Source organism: Schistocerca nitens, chromosome 3 (genome assembly GCF_023898315.1).
Source record: "Schistocerca nitens isolate TAMUIC-IGC-003100 chromosome 3, iqSchNite1.1, whole genome shotgun sequence".
Classification (NCBI taxonomy): Eukaryota; Metazoa; Arthropoda; class Insecta; order Orthoptera; family Acrididae; genus Schistocerca; species Schistocerca nitens.
The window spans coordinates 621,236,746-621,252,450 of NC_064616.1; the positions used below are offsets into that span (position 1 = coordinate 621,236,746).

The window sequence follows — 15,705 nt, forward strand, 5'->3', positions numbered from 1 at the left end:
TGGTTTCGCTGTTATATTTGAACACGAGCGGCATCTGTGCAATGTATTCAATATGCAAGAGTCAATCGTGGTTAGAACGGGATTCGTTATAATTGTCAGTATATTATGTCGGAGCTGAGTGAACACGAACGTGGGAAAATTGTTGGGGGCTTGTATGGTGGGTGCTTGCGTAACCAAGGGAGTCAACGTGTTTAGTGTTTAAAGAGCCACCGTATCGAAGATTTGTAGCGCATACACTAAATGCGGAAAAATGTCATCCACTAAGTCACAACGTGACGAAAGAGTGTGTTGAGTAATCGTGACGGACGGTCGTCGAAAAAGATTGTGGTTCAAAGTAAGACGACGACAGCTGCAAATGGTCACTGCAGAACTGCATTTTTGCACTCGCTATCACTGCAGCAACGAAACAACCCAAGGGAGTTCCATAAGCTGGGAACTGCAGGGCGAGCTGGAATTAAAAAACCCCTCATCACTATTACAAACGCCCGCAACAGGAAAACGAGGTTTCGAAACCATAAAACCTATACTATGGAGGAATGGAAGAAAGTCATTTGGTAGGATGAGTCTTGTTGAAAAATGTTTCCAACTTGTGACCTATTTTGTCTGGCGTATGTCGTCCCAAGCCTATCATGCAGACTGCTTGCTACCAAGAGTGAAATGTGCCGGGGATTCGGTGATTATTTGGGCAGCAGTATTGTGGTACTTCATGGGGCCCCCATGGTTACTCTGCAAGCTCGTATTACTGCCAAGGATTATATGACCATTTTGACTGATAAAAGTCCATGCCAAGGCACAATATTTGTTCCCCAGTGGTGATACTGTGTTCGCAGAGGTGAGATTGTGGCTCCGTCAACAATTCAGTCTGCGGTGACAGTGTCAACAAACTAGTCTCTCGCTGGGAGAAATGTTTACGTCGCCAGGGTGACTATACTGAGAAATAAATATGTAAACCTGAAGAATAAAGATGTATATTGTTAATAACGTTTGTTTTATTTAAAAGCTTCGAGTTTTCACATAATTTCAGAGGCATTACTTTTCAGCACGCCTTCTTACAACCGAGACCGACTAACAGTTCACAGTAATCCTCACATAGGCGTTCTCTAAATGTTTTCAACGGGTTTTCTCGAGAATAACATCTAAGTTCTTCTTAATGTTCCACAAGTTTTACAGACTTAAGATTTAAGCACCGTTTTTCTAAAGTCTGTCTGTTGTGCCTACTTGATAAACATTCCAAAACTTGAAGCTACGGTCTAGAACTTAAGGATACAGATGCGACATTGCAGTGCCCGTCTTATTCCGAATAAGACGCAAAGTTCCCTTGGACATGCATGCAGCGTATTCGGAATAACACAATCACTGCAATGTCGTATTTATCCGCCGACACCGCACAAGCGATTTCCAAGTAAAATATGTCTCCTGTACGGGAATATACATAATAGATGGACGAGTAAAGATTGTCAAAACGTGGTTGACGACATATGGAAGTTTGGGTGTGGCCGGGAGTCGTGCACGGATGGCCAAATGGTAAGGCGACCGCTCGCGATAAGTGGGAAATCCGGGTTGTACTGCCGATCTGTCACAAATTGTCATTCCATTCTACAGCTGATGGTTTTCTATATTCGCAATTGTCAAAACATTTAACGTATGTCTAGAGATTGTATTTGAGTCTTAATTCGTTTCGCTCTACATATACACAGCACTTCCCCGAGACTCTCCAGGTAAATTTCAATATTCCATTCGGTTTCCCTGCTACAGATGTCGGCTGTTGTCTCTTTTCTTATCGCTTTAAAAACTTACCTCCAATCTTATAAGGAGAAACTATTGGGCTCTCTGTTATGAATTTTATTTAGAATTTGTTCACATTAAAATATTGTTGATATTCAGTGTAAATACTGCTTCTTGTTTCCGTGCAAACATCTTTCTCTGTAAATTGTATTCAGCAAGAAAACGCCTTTTGCATACTGCACATATGTTTCACGCACTCAGATGCGTTTCTGCACTCCCCCCCCCCCCCTCCCTTTAAGTATCTTCAGTGGATGTCTTAGAATATTACATGAGGTTTCGTCGTAATATAAAACAATCCAGGTCTCCACCACTCACAACACGTATGCTTGAGGACAACAATCTAAATGTATCATTAACCAACAAGTTTTTCGGCTGTCTGAAACAGTTTGTGTTTTAAACATGATTAGAAATTACAACTTGATCGTTAGTTCTGCTTTTTTGCGATTATCTGCTGTATAGCAACGCTGTGGAATTTGCTGATGTAACGATGAAGTCTCATTTAATATTTATAGCTTTTAGGCAGCAGTCTCCTTGCGGAAGGTTGATGGACCATACAGCCTATCTTGGGTAACTAAAATGGCTCTGAGCACTATGGGACTTAACAGCTGTGGTCATCAGTCCCCTAGAACTTAGAACTACTTAAACCTAACTAACCTAAGGACATCACACACATCCATGCCCGAGGCAGGATTCGAACCTGCGACCGTAGCAGTCGCGCGGTTCCGGACTGCGCGCCTAGAACCGCGAGACCACCGCGGCCGGCTCTTGGGTAACTAGAGACAAACCGGATTACGTGCTTTTTACATACATACATACAAATATTTTATTCGAAATTGTTTTCCTTGTGGGAAGGTAATGCAATATGATTCCTTCACTGTGAAAATTGCTGCCAATGTGGCACTGCTCTACGCATCCAGCATTTATCGTGTTGATAATGATGCCATATCTGCGTTTTATGTGAAGTTATTCCGTTGTCTGTAATTAGATTTCTGCTACGGTTGGGCGAATATTTTTAGATTCGCTAGTAATCTTTTATATACCGTGTAACAGATCATCATTAAACGTGACAGTTGTTTTTCTAAAGTTTTCGTTCGTTCTTTATTAAGTAGTGGATGGCGTAGTTAAAATGTTTAGATGGTAACCATTCTATTTGTTTGGACTCTAGCACTAAATTCATATTCAGGATCGACGGTTCCGGCATCACTTCAGGTAAATGCAAACATGATTGCCTTAACTTAGTCTCTCTAGTGACCTGGATGTCGACGACTCCTTAAACTCCAACCTCTGTTCTTCAAACAGATATTGTCCACATAATGTTTTTAACGCAATAATTGTTTGTAGAATAAGATATGGTGCTGACTGCTAAAACTGCAGCATCTGAAACAAGCGGGCGTTGGGGGCAATTTGGGCAGGGTGTTTATGCTCCAGTATTGGCAATGAGTGCTCATACAGCATCGAAGCAGCGCCTTACGGGTTGTGTTACAACTTACAGACTACCCAGTCTGGACCAGGCACCTCCAACTGTACTGTCTTGTCCAACAAATTGTGCTTCAACTAAGCGGTGCACGGGTGTATATGTCTTTCACGGCTAAATCGTATACAGTTGCTAGGTAATAGCAATCTTTATCTTCATGGTGTCCCAACACAATTGTTGTATCTTTCGCCGCCAAATGATAAACAGAAAACTGTTCTACAAGTGATATTACGCGATGTCACAGTGATATACTGACAGGATAAGGCTCCCTTCGAAGTTGCTCAAACTACCAATTTGTCTGAAGTGGCTACTGCTGCCTGCATTGTCACCATAATCCCTTGAAAAGACGTCAGACGGAAAAGTAGTTATCTGGTCTTTCAGACGCTACATGTAGTCTTCACAAGAGAACTGCAGACTATTTAACGGGTTGTTATTGTTTGATGCGTTTCACCCTTATGGGCCACGAGTGACTCTCCCCCCCCCCCCTCTCCACCTCTCTCTCTCTCTCTCTCTCTCTCTCTCTCTCTCTCTCTCTCTCTCTCTCCCCCCCCCCTCTCTCTCTCTCTCTCTCTCTCTCTCTCCCCCCCCCCTCCCTCCCCCTCCTCTTCCGTTTCTGTTTTATTACTTATAATCCTCGTATCAGTCAACCTGTGTTCTTTAAGCACTTTCTTGTAGCTAATGCTATCCCGCATTGCTGTGTGTAGATATTTTCCCCTTACATAAGTTTCTTTCCAATCATCCCTGAGTTCTCTCACCCAGATGTTCGCTGTTAAGCGTACTGGGTTCCACATCTCCTCGCTCAAAATTTTGACGTTCATCCTCTTGATGATCCCCACAGTCCCTCGATTCTCTTCTGTATCTTGCTTGAAATTAGTTCTACTCTTTCTTAAAATTCTTATCGTGATCTTTGTGGCACGAATATACAAGGTGAAGTTTGGATACAAAGTCTTTTGTTTCATCTCCATCTAGGTACAGGCTCTCTCTAGCTCGAAGTTGCATATAATAGGCCATTTCTGACTGTCGGCGGGTAACGTCACAGTTCGACGTTCCCCGACGGGTTCTTCTTTACATGGGTTGCCTTTTCAACAAATGTTTCTGCAATATTTGGTACCTGTTACATGCTCTTCATCCTCTGTAACTTACCTGTTGCTTTCTCCTTCAGATAGCGGAAGCTGTGTACGTTAGCCACTTCTTGAACTAGAAGCAGCCTGTCGGTCTCTGTATTCACTCCCTTGCTCTGATTGTATGTTAGCTGTAAGCCAGCTTTGAGTGCAATTTCATCAGTTTTTCAGTACTGTGTCCGCATTTTTTCTTCGTCATGTAGCAATGCCATATCGTCGAAAAAAAAAAATACTACTTTGGTGGTATGCTTTATTTTGTATCCAAGTTGTACACTTTCAGTAGTAATAGTTTTGATTACATCTCTCATCTGATCACTTCATCCAGAACCAGGTTTAATAAATTGATACCAACCCATGTAACCCTTCTTCTTTGCGAACTCCTGTAATTACTGAAAATCTTTCAGACACTGAGCTCCTGTACTTGATCCTAGCTGTTGGAGCTTCTAGTGCCCCACTCTAATTCAAGTGGTACTGTGACTAATCTACGGACAAGAACATTTAACAACGTATTCCTGGTTACAAAATCGTAAGCTTTCGGAAAAACCACGGAGATATGACTACTTCGTATTTACCTTTATGGTGATGGTTTCTAATATCTTAGTTGCCAGTTCTGTACGGTACCCTCTAAGTTAAGAATGCGCTGCGCGTACCTGGAGCTCACTATTTCATTTGCATCCCCGCTGCCTCTACGGTGGTGATTCATTGAATAAGTAGAGATTGGAAGTAACTATGGGGACCAAGATAATCAAACGTAAATAGGCATTATTTCACATTTGAAAATTTTCTTGGACAATTACTTTCTTCCTTTGTTTGTCTAGGTGTGTGTTCACGCACGCACGCACGCACGAGTGAGTGAGTTTTTATAAGATACACACAAAATGAATTTTTGAATTGCTAGTGGATTGTCGGCTTGCACAGTTGTGAGTACGACGGGAAGCTCACTGCGATAGCAACTTCAGTTTCTTCTGGAGTGTGTTTAGGCACACGACACGCATACGGCTCGATATGCTCTGCTGGGACGAAGCGTGCATGCGCTGTGGGAAAGTCCTCTGACACTCGCTTTGTGTCCGTATAAGATGCATATCGGTTTCTACCTGCACGCCACTTATTTGAGTCTAGTGTTTGCGTTTGTACTTAATTACTTGAAGTTTATATGAGAGACTGCTAGGTTGAGTACTCATTAACGCACTGAATAAAATTTATTGGAGTGTAGAAACAATTAGCTGACAGTTTTTGTGCAATCTGTACTGTAGATATCATCGACCTAGTTTAGTGTGTCCATACCACTTGAAGTCGCTCTCGATAGTTACTTGTAAATGCTTTACGGTTCTTACTGTTTCTAGTTATTTATCGCCAATAGCGTACTCAAACATTAATGGACATCTTCACCTGTTTATACTCAATACGCTAACTTTGTCAACGGGCAAATGCCGATCCTGCACTAGTCGTCGATACTCCGCAGGTTTTCCTGCATTTCGCTAATCTTTTCGCGTTGTAATCTTCCAACAGATAACAGCATCGTCCGCGGACTGCCTCACGGAATTTTTGACGTTGTGCAGTCGATCGTTTGTGTGTGTATTGTAAACAGCAACGGATCTATTACTCTCCGTTAGGGTACCCCCAAAGCTAGTTTGACATATGTCGATGTCGGCCCGTTAAGAATGACGGGCTGACTTCTATCAGCAAGGAGATCCTGAGTCCGCTCACAAAGCAGTATTTCGTAAGCTCATATTTTGTTGACTAATCGGTTGTGAGCAACTGTTGGAAACCTCGAGGAACAGGGCGTCAACCTGGCCGCTGTTATATACGGACCTCCCCTCCGAGATTTCGTGGAGGAATAGAACTTCCAGAGCTCCAGACGATCACTGTTTGCGGAATATATGTGGATTCTTGCAGAGATTGTGCAAAAAAAGTTATGATAGGCGAGCATAAAACATGTTTCAGATTTCAACAGATTGTCAGCAATATAGACCTAGGCTTACGTGTCAGTCCCACGTCTCTTCTTGAAACCGAAGATTACCTGTTAATTTTTGCAATCGCATACTTCAAATGGACCACAAAGTACGCTTTGATAAAAGTCATGTGGTCTTTCAGAATAAATTTATTCGAACGGAAGGTCTTCCAGTCCACCATCACCCACATGACATTACGTTAGTTTCCTAGAATATCGAGCGAAGCAATTTTTGCCGTTCGGAGAGGCAAGTGCTATTCCTATCTGGCGTGCTTGATTGCTGCAACGATGTTTCGAAAGCGTTGAAAAAAAAAATGCCAAATGACTTATGATATCTGGTGGCAAAGTGCTATTTCGAAGGAAATGTCACTGGCGACAAAATTGAATTGTAGGGCGTAAATTTTTTTATGCTTCGTCAGTTTCTTATTAGCAGCTGTCGAATAGGGATTTTTTACTATAAACAGTTCTCGCACGCTATTCACTTCCTATGATGATCTGGAGAATTATTGTTGTTGCAACTATGCTTGCTGTGTTACGCATTGTCTTGTTGACCACAAAGCGTTCTTTACTAAGTATTTGGCTTGTCATATTGTCAATGTTTCCCCTCTCATTCTTGCGTACTTATGTTAATATTAGTATCCTTGAGTAGCTCTCCACTTAATATAGTGGAGACCTAGTTTTGACAAACCAAGGCACGCAGTTCATAAAAAAGTCATTCCTTACACCACGTAAGTGACATTTAGGAAGCTGGAAAGCGTATCACTCTTTTCAAGGGACATGTAAGCTTTATACGTATTTGCCCTCGTTTTGGAATTATGTCTGCAGTATAAAAATCTATAATTTTGCGTCACTGTCTTAATGTGAGAAATAAAACCTTGAAGCATTAATGAAAGCGAGCTGGTGCTACAGATCTTCATTAACCGCTCCGTATTTGATTAGTACTTCCTAATCCTCAGACAGTTCTCAGGAAACGGAGAGTGCCCTTAAATGAATTACATTTAGAGATGAAACGTACCCGTGTTAGAAATGTTTCTAAAACATATAGGCGGAGAAAAAATTACCGGCAATTGAATTAATGCGTAACACCTGTCACAGATAAGTGTCAGGCTGTTCCTGAAAAGAAACGTTAGTTTCCATTAAAATTAGCACTGTGGCAAAATTCCGTTGCAAGATGTACTAAAGATAGTCTAGAACAGGTGAATAGGCAAATCTCAGAATAATTCTGTAACCTACTGCGTACCAGAGGCTCATAAAAAATCACTGAAAATAGAGCGTGATTCTTCAGAATAAGTTTTACAGCTATTATGAGGCACATATGAAGAAAGCAGAACTTATTTACAAGTCACTGAAACGTGAGGGGTCCTTCTGATTATGCTCAGCAATTTTGGCTCAGTAGGTTGTCATAATTTTGAATGATAGATATAATCTTTTATCTCAGATTTCTTTTCAGGAATTCGAAATAGCTTGTTAGTGAACTTGCTTCAGAATATTCTTACAATGGATAATTATACAATCTATTAAACCAGTGTGTTCAGAATTAATGGGAGGAAAAAGAAAATACGAAGAAGTGTTAAATATTTCCTCTTTCCTGCGTCGGACATTATAAGATGGTGAATAGTAGCTGTACAGTGTAAATTTTTTGGTTTAATTGCTGTAGTTTTCATTCCTAACACAAGAACAGAAAACTATTTGCTACTGAACATCAACTACACATATCTCAAAACGATCATTTAAACTGAAGAAGTTAGATACATACATGTAAATCAAGGAAAAGATGCACGAAATACTTAACAGCAAGTCAAAAAACGTAATGCTCATTTCGGTTTTGAAGTATGTGCAGAGATTGATTCGTGTCCTATTAAATGAAGAGATTATTACTGTGATGGTTATTTCTAACGTAAAGAAACTTTAAAGTGCAACACATGTTCTTACAAAGGAAAATCGCGAATGATTTTAAATTCCTGTTATGTCCAAAGTACTCAGTAAAAAAAATAATTGGACAGGAAGATTATTCGAACTCACAGGTTGCCCAGGATAGAAATGTCAAATTCTGTAGAATTACTTTCTTAGTTTAAGTACAAACAAAATAACACAATACACAACGTGCACTCCTCAAGTCCAAGAGTGATCTTGAATTTAAGATGAAGTGTGATGGTGTCTGATGTAGAGTTTCCAAGATACATCCAACATTTTGAGTTGGATGTAAAACAGTCTCTCTTGATTTTAATAACAAGAACGTGCTACACAGAGTTAAAAATTTACAATAAAACGATGTAATATATGCCTTAACATAACACATTATATATGGTTTTGGAAGGTCTGTGATCTTAATTTGCGACGTATTTGCCCACAGTCGATGTTAGTGTTTGCCGTTGCAGGTAAGACGTTAAACTGTGTTGTAAACAGAGATTAGTCAGCACAAAAATGAAGTCTTACTATTAATAACCGTTCTACTAGTTTATAACCTAATACGAAAATCGGAATGCGCAGACCGTTGTAAAACCTTTTTACGCCCATAACTGATGTTACCAAATAGTTCTAACGAATCTCCGGAATAGCCGGCCGGAGTGGCAGAGCGGTTCTAGGCGCTACAGTCTGGAACCGGCGACCGCTACGGTCGCAGGTTCGAATCCTGCCTCGGGCATGGATGTGTGTGATGTCCTTAGGTTACTTAGGTTTAAGTAGTTCTAAGTTCTAGGGGACTGATGACCTCAGATGTTAAGTCCCTTAGTGCTCAGAGCCATTTTCTCCGGAATAAAATCATTGCTCGACCACCCAAATATAAGCTTCGAAGGATTCCTTACCTGCTTGAGATAAATGATAGGATGATTCCCTCGAAAAGACTGTGGCCAACTTCCTGTTTTTATGTACTTTTTCTCGAAGGATCACGTCGACGTGGTGGTAAACGAGAATTTTTCCTTCAGTCAAGATAAGTCTACACAGCTGTAGCTGTGCGCCAAACGAAAATTTCCTGTAGATTTGAAGCGTCGTGGAGATGATTCACATGGGTATTTACTATTGCTGTGACCTCATTCCCAAGAACTGCATTAACCCTAGTACATTAAAGGGGCGGAAATGTTGCATTGCTATTAAATCGTCGTAAATTGTACTACTTCATATTTATTCCAAGGAACATAATTTATAGGTTACATTAGTTAATTAAATTATTAGATCTCCAGTGGTACATTAAATACCAAATTAAGTACAAAATGCCCTGTTTTATACCCTACTGCAATCGTAAATTCTATGAGGGTTCACTAATCCAGGGTAATTTATAAGGTGCTCGTATATGTAGTGCGTTATGGCCGTCAGTTTTATTACATAGTTGTTTTATCTTTTGCTACAGCCGGGCGAGTCGGGGTACATCCGACTGAGTGGCAGTTCGGATGAGTCGTCAACAGACGCAGATGCAGACTACTTAGATGATAGCCCACCTTCCCCGTGCAATGTTGTCTTCGTTGGAGGAAACGTACTCATCAACGGACGCTCAAACATGCGCAAAGAAAACAAGTCGCGCAAGGTGAGTGCCGTGCGGATACTTGCTCTTCCAATCAGTAAAGTGATTGTCTTTAATGATAACTTCAGAATGCTGCATGTAGATATATTGCTTATAATAGTAGATAAAATAGAAGATAATGTAGTTATATTGCAAGGAATTGAAAACATGAACCTTGCACTAATTTGTCTTTGACAGCTCCTCGCTTCTCAGTCTTATGGATATTTCTTACATATCGCGAACGACGCCAACAATTTGTGGTGTGTTAAGAGGCTCGAGTAAGGCGGCTGGGTGACTAAAACACTGGACTTAAATCTGGAGGAGCGAGGTTCCTAGTGGGCGTGCTTTCCCCTACTTCACACCTGGCTAATGCTGGGTTGTTGCTTAACAAAGTCACTTTTCATTTCCTTCCTCGTACTTGTCCAATTGGACAAGTGCTCGTCTCGACGTCGATGGAATATTCCTTCATTTTCCTTCAATGAGTCTGGAGAAGCACTCTCCTTTTTATTTATTTCTCATAGGCTTTCTCGCCATTTTTGTGTGCCTATGCGCTTACCGCGACGTTCACAGTGGATAGAGGGAATACTATTGACATGGTTTGGCGGGGCTTCATTGGTGGTTCAACATTTTTCGCTTTAAGATGCCGTGCAGCTGGTTCATAATTTTGGGAACCAGTTCGTTTGTGCTTTCTAATTCGGTAATTCCGACAGAGTATGGCCCAGTTTCTTTGGTATTTTGGGCAGCAGTTTAGAAATTTGTTTTGAAACTGTTAGCCCTTAAATACCGCGTTCGTCGTATTTTTAGAACCTATGTTTTTTGTTCGCCATTTCCTTAATTTAGCTTTCTTTCGTTGTATTTATCTATTTATTTCGTATTGGGGCTTCAAATAAGATGGTTCAGCGTACGTAACAACGCTGTTAACATTGCGGCAGCTGTCAGTTCATCCCACAGGACTGCCACGCAGCACACAGTTTTGTAGAAGTGTAATTCAGAGCTCACTTTTGTGACCTAAGCTCCAGATAGTGACGGATTCAAAAGGCGTTCTTGTAACTACCTTCCAAACTTATCAGGTAGTGTACCTCAAAGAAGTTTTCGTAAAGCTTCTGAATCATAATGCTCACCGGTTAGTTGTGTACCCGATGATAAATGCGCAGTAAGCGCCCTAACGCGTTAAATCGAATGTGTTCACCTAAGCGACCATCCTCGAGCGCAACAACGGAATGCTGTGTTTCAGTGGTCGGGAGATCTTAGCCTTTTATTAGGATCGTTAGGAAGTGTCAGATATCAATAAATATTCTCCACCCTCAAGGTGAGCAGCGTAGAGGCGAGGTAAGCAAGCGTTCAGGAGAAGTTATCAACAGTTACAACCTCTGGAAAGCATGCGTCCTTCCAGTTGTATTCAAACCACTCAGTGTTACAAAATCGTGGACGGGCAATTTTGTCTTCTTGACAGTGCAAGAAATTATGCTACTTCGCAAACTGCATAAACAACAATTTTCGTAGGAAGAGCAATCAGTATTTGATATGTAGAGAAAGGGCTGGTGCCAGTCTATAACGCTGATTGACGCGTGCGAAAGCGACGGAGGTAAGTCAGAATACTGACACACACACACACACACACACACACACACACACACACACACACACACACACAAAAAAAATAGGGTACCAGTTAATTGATATCTCGCCTGAATATTTAATCCATTAATCGAAAACATTAAGTAGACAAAAATTTCTTGGAGCACTGTCATCGGCGCAGAAATACGAAGTCAATCCAGTTGGTCACTCGGAAATATTTATATTTCAGGATGTCATTGAGCAATGACGTAACTCTTATGGGCCTGTAACGTAACCTTTTTAGAGAAAAGTCTAACCAGAGAGGTTGGGAAAGAAACTTGGATGACAAATAGAAACGGTATGAACTGTAGACGGGGCGTTTGCCTTTCACGGCTAACGCTCTCGTGAGTGAGTCATCTGAGTATGCGTCACGTACCGAATCAGATTCAGTGTCTGGACATCTTTCTTTCTCTTCCAGAATTTACAGAAGTTACCTTGCATATATTACAGGTAAAAAGAAAGTAACAGGAATAGTTTAACTATATACAAACTATTTAGAGGCCCAGACGGAGTGTGTCCACACTGTAGTCAGTGTGTCGGTTAATACTGGAGTTACCCAAATAATGTAATACGCGGCTTCAGTATACCTAACAAGGAGAGGACGCACCCTGCGACTGATTTAGACGAACTTCGGCACATTAATAGGCCACTACAAAGTAAGTTTAAACAGTTTTGGACAAGGAGGAATCGTTGGCACACTCGAAATTAAGTTAATTATGTCTATAAATGTTAGACCTACAGTCTAATAATTTAAAAGGAATCAAAGACCTAGTGATTTTGAATTGTTGCAGATATACGTGAAGAAATCCCACGCTTTCTAGGGGCGTTTGGTGAGTGGTAGGAGTTCATCATTGACAATGACCTCCAGTATGCGTAATTTCGAAATGCTTTATTGAAATATTTTTTACTCTTTATTAATAAGCTGATTGTTGGAAGGACAGACTCAGCATATAGGAAACGCAAAACAACCATTGGTGAAATTAAAAGCAAGGACGATAACATTAAGACTGCAATGGAAATTTCACTGTTAAGTCCAGAGGGGGGGGGGGGGGAAGAGAGAGAGAGAGAGAGAGAGAGAGAGAGAGAGAGAGAGAAGATGGATGGAAAGAGTGCATTGAAGGCATCTGCGAGGGGGACGACTTGTCTGATGACTTGATAGAAATCGTAACAGGAGTCGACAAAGAAGAGATATGGGATCCAGTATTAGAATTTAAGAGCTTTGGCCAACTTAAGACCAGATAAGGCAGAACGGATAGATAGCATTGCACCAGAATTCCAAAAATAATTGGGGAAAGTGGCAACGAAACAACTATTCAAATTGATGTGTAGAATGTGATAGACTGGCGATGTTCCATAAGACTTCCAGAAAAACATCGTCCGCACAATTCTGAAGATAGCAAGAACTGACAATCAGCTTAACAGCTCTTGCACCCAAGTTGCTGATAAGAATAATAATATACAGAAGAATGGGAAAGAAAATAGAGTGTCTGTTAGATAATAAGTTTTTCTTTAGGACAGGCTCCGGAGAGGCAATTCTGATGTTTCATTTGACAGTGGAAGCAAGAGTGAAAAAAAAGACACATTCATAGGATTTGTCGACCTGGAAAAAGCGTTCGACAATGTAAAATGGTGCAAGTTGTTAGAAATTCTGTGAAAAATAGACGTAGCTCTTCGGGAAGACGGCTAATCTCTTCTGTATAAAGACAAGTCGTCGTTTAAAGTTATCAAAAATATTGAAAAGAACTCGACCAGTTTACTCTTTACGGCAGTGTGTGTGTTACTGTGAACAGTTCAGTGATAGGGTTGTTTGTATCAGAATCCACAGACAATGATAGATCAAGTGTATATGCCGACATTGCAAGCTGAAGATGAAGGGATAGAGTAAGTATATAAGGATATTGAATGGGTAATACAGTACGTAAAGGGAGATGAATGGAACGCAATTATAGGGGAGGAGTAGATGAAAAGGTTACAAGGGCTTGGAACAAGGAATGAAAGAGAAGAAAGACTAATTGCGTTCTGTAATAAATATCAGCTAGTAATAGCGAATATTCTGTTCAAAAATCACGAGGAACTGGTATACTTTGAAAAGGCCGGATGATATGGGAAGATTTCAGTTAGATTACATCATGGTCAGACAGAGATTTCGAAATCAGGTACTGGATTGTAAGGCTTATCCAGGACCAGATATAGACTCAGATCACAATGCAGTAGTGAAGAAGAGTAGACTGAAGTTTGAGTTTAGTCAGGAAAAATCAGTACGCAAAGAAGGATGGTACGGAAGTACTAAGGAATAACGAGATGAGCTTGAGTTCTCTGAGGCTATACATATAGCAATAGGGAATAGCTCAGTAGGCAGTACAGTTGAAGAAGAATGGACATCTTTAAAAAGGGCAATCGCAGAAGTTGGAAAGAAAAACATACGTACAAAGAAGGTACCACCGAAGAAACCATCGCTAACACAAGAAATAATTCAGTTGATCAATGAAAGGACGACGTAGAAAGACGTACCGGGGAATTCAGAAATACAGAAATAAAAGTCGCTGCGGAATGAAATAAATACGAAATGCAGGGAAGCTAAGACAAAATAGCTGTATGAAGAATGTGAAGAAATCTAAAAAGAAATGATTGTCACGAGGACTGACTTAGCCTACTGGAAGGTCAAAGTAACCTTCGGTGAAATTGAAAGCAAGAGTGGTAACATTAAGAGTGCAACGGGAATTCCACTGTAAATGCACTGGATAGATAGGTGGAAAGAGTACATTGAAGGCCTCTGAGGGGAATATTTTCCTCGTGTGATAGAAGAATAAGCAGGTGTCGATTTAGAAGAGGTAGGGGATCCAGTGTTAGAATCGGAATTAAGGAGAGCTTGGGGGTCTTAAGATAAAATAAGGCAGAATGGATAGATAACATTCCATCAGAATTTCTAAAATTATTGGGGGAAGTAGCTACAAAACAATTATTCACATTGGTGTATAGAATGTACGAGTCTGGCGACATACCATCTGACTTTCGGAAAAATTTCATCCATACAATTCCAAAGACTGCAAGAGCTGACAAGTGCGAGAATTGTTGCACAATTAGCTTAACAAGTTGCTGACAAGAATAATACACAGAAGAATGGAAGAAAAAATAGAGTATGTGTTAGATTACGATCAGTTTGGCTTTAGGAAAGCTAAAGGCACCAGAGAGACAATTCTGACATTGCCGTTGATAATGGAAGCAAGACTAAAGAAAAATCAAGATACTTTCATAGGATTTGCCAACCTGGAAAAAGCGTTCGACAATGTAAAATGGTGCAAGATGTTCGAAATTCAGACTAAAATAGGGGTAAGCTATAGGGGGAGATGGGTAATATACAATATGTACAAGAGCCAAGTGGGAATAGTAAGAGTGAATGACCAAGAACGAAATGCTTGGATTAAAAATGGTGTGAGAGAGAGGGATGCAGTCTTTTGCTTCTACTGTTCAATCTGTACATCGGAGTAGCAATGTTGAATATAAAGGAAAGGTTCAGGAGTGGAATGAAAATTCGAGGTGAAAGAATATCAGTAACATGCTTTGCAGATGACATTGCTATCCAGAGTGAAAGTGAAGAAGAATTAAATGATACACAGAATGGAATGAACAGTCTAATGAGTACAGAATATGGATTGAGAGTGAATTGAAGAAAGACAAAAGTAATGAGAAGTGGCAGGAATGAGAACAATGAGGAACTTATCAGGATTGATGGTCAAGAAATAGAAGTTGAGGAATTCTGCTACCTAGCCAGGAAAATAACCAGTGACGGATGGAACAAGGACGACGTCAAAATCAGACTAGAACTGGCAAAAAGGGCATTCCTGGCCAAGAGAAGTCTACTAGTATCAAATATAGACCTTTGTTTGAGGAAGAAATTTCTGAGAATGTACGTTTGGAGCACAGCATTGTATGAGATGTGGTGCTACAGTCGTATGTTGAAAATTAGGTGGACTGATAAGGTAAGGAACGAGGAGGTTCTGCACAGAATCGGAAAGGAAAGGAATAGGAGAAATGACAGGATAATAGGACATCCTGTTGGGACATGAGGGAATGACTTCCATGGTTTTTGAGGGCAAAAACTGTAGAGGAAGACAGAAATTGGAATACATTCAGCAAGCAATTGAGGATGTAGGTTGCAAGTGCTATTCTGAGATGAAGAGGTTGGCGCAGGAGGGAATTAATGGCAGGCCGCATCAAACCAGTCAGGATACTGATGACTCAAAAGGATCTTGGAGGCTGT

The 15,705-nt window shown here is 40.6% G+C and overlaps 1 protein-coding gene across 1 annotated transcript in view; it reads left to right on the forward strand.

Moving 5' to 3' along the window:
• Window positions 1-15,705, forward strand: part of LOC126248563 (uncharacterized) — a 166,537-nt gene that overhangs the window by 104,408 nt on the left and 46,424 nt on the right. The window contains exon 2 of the mRNA XM_049949658.1: window positions 9,678-9,851. Coding sequence (XP_049805615.1) covers window positions 9,678-9,851 — 174 coding nt within the window. The remainder of the gene's footprint in view (window positions 1-9,677; window positions 9,852-15,705) is intronic.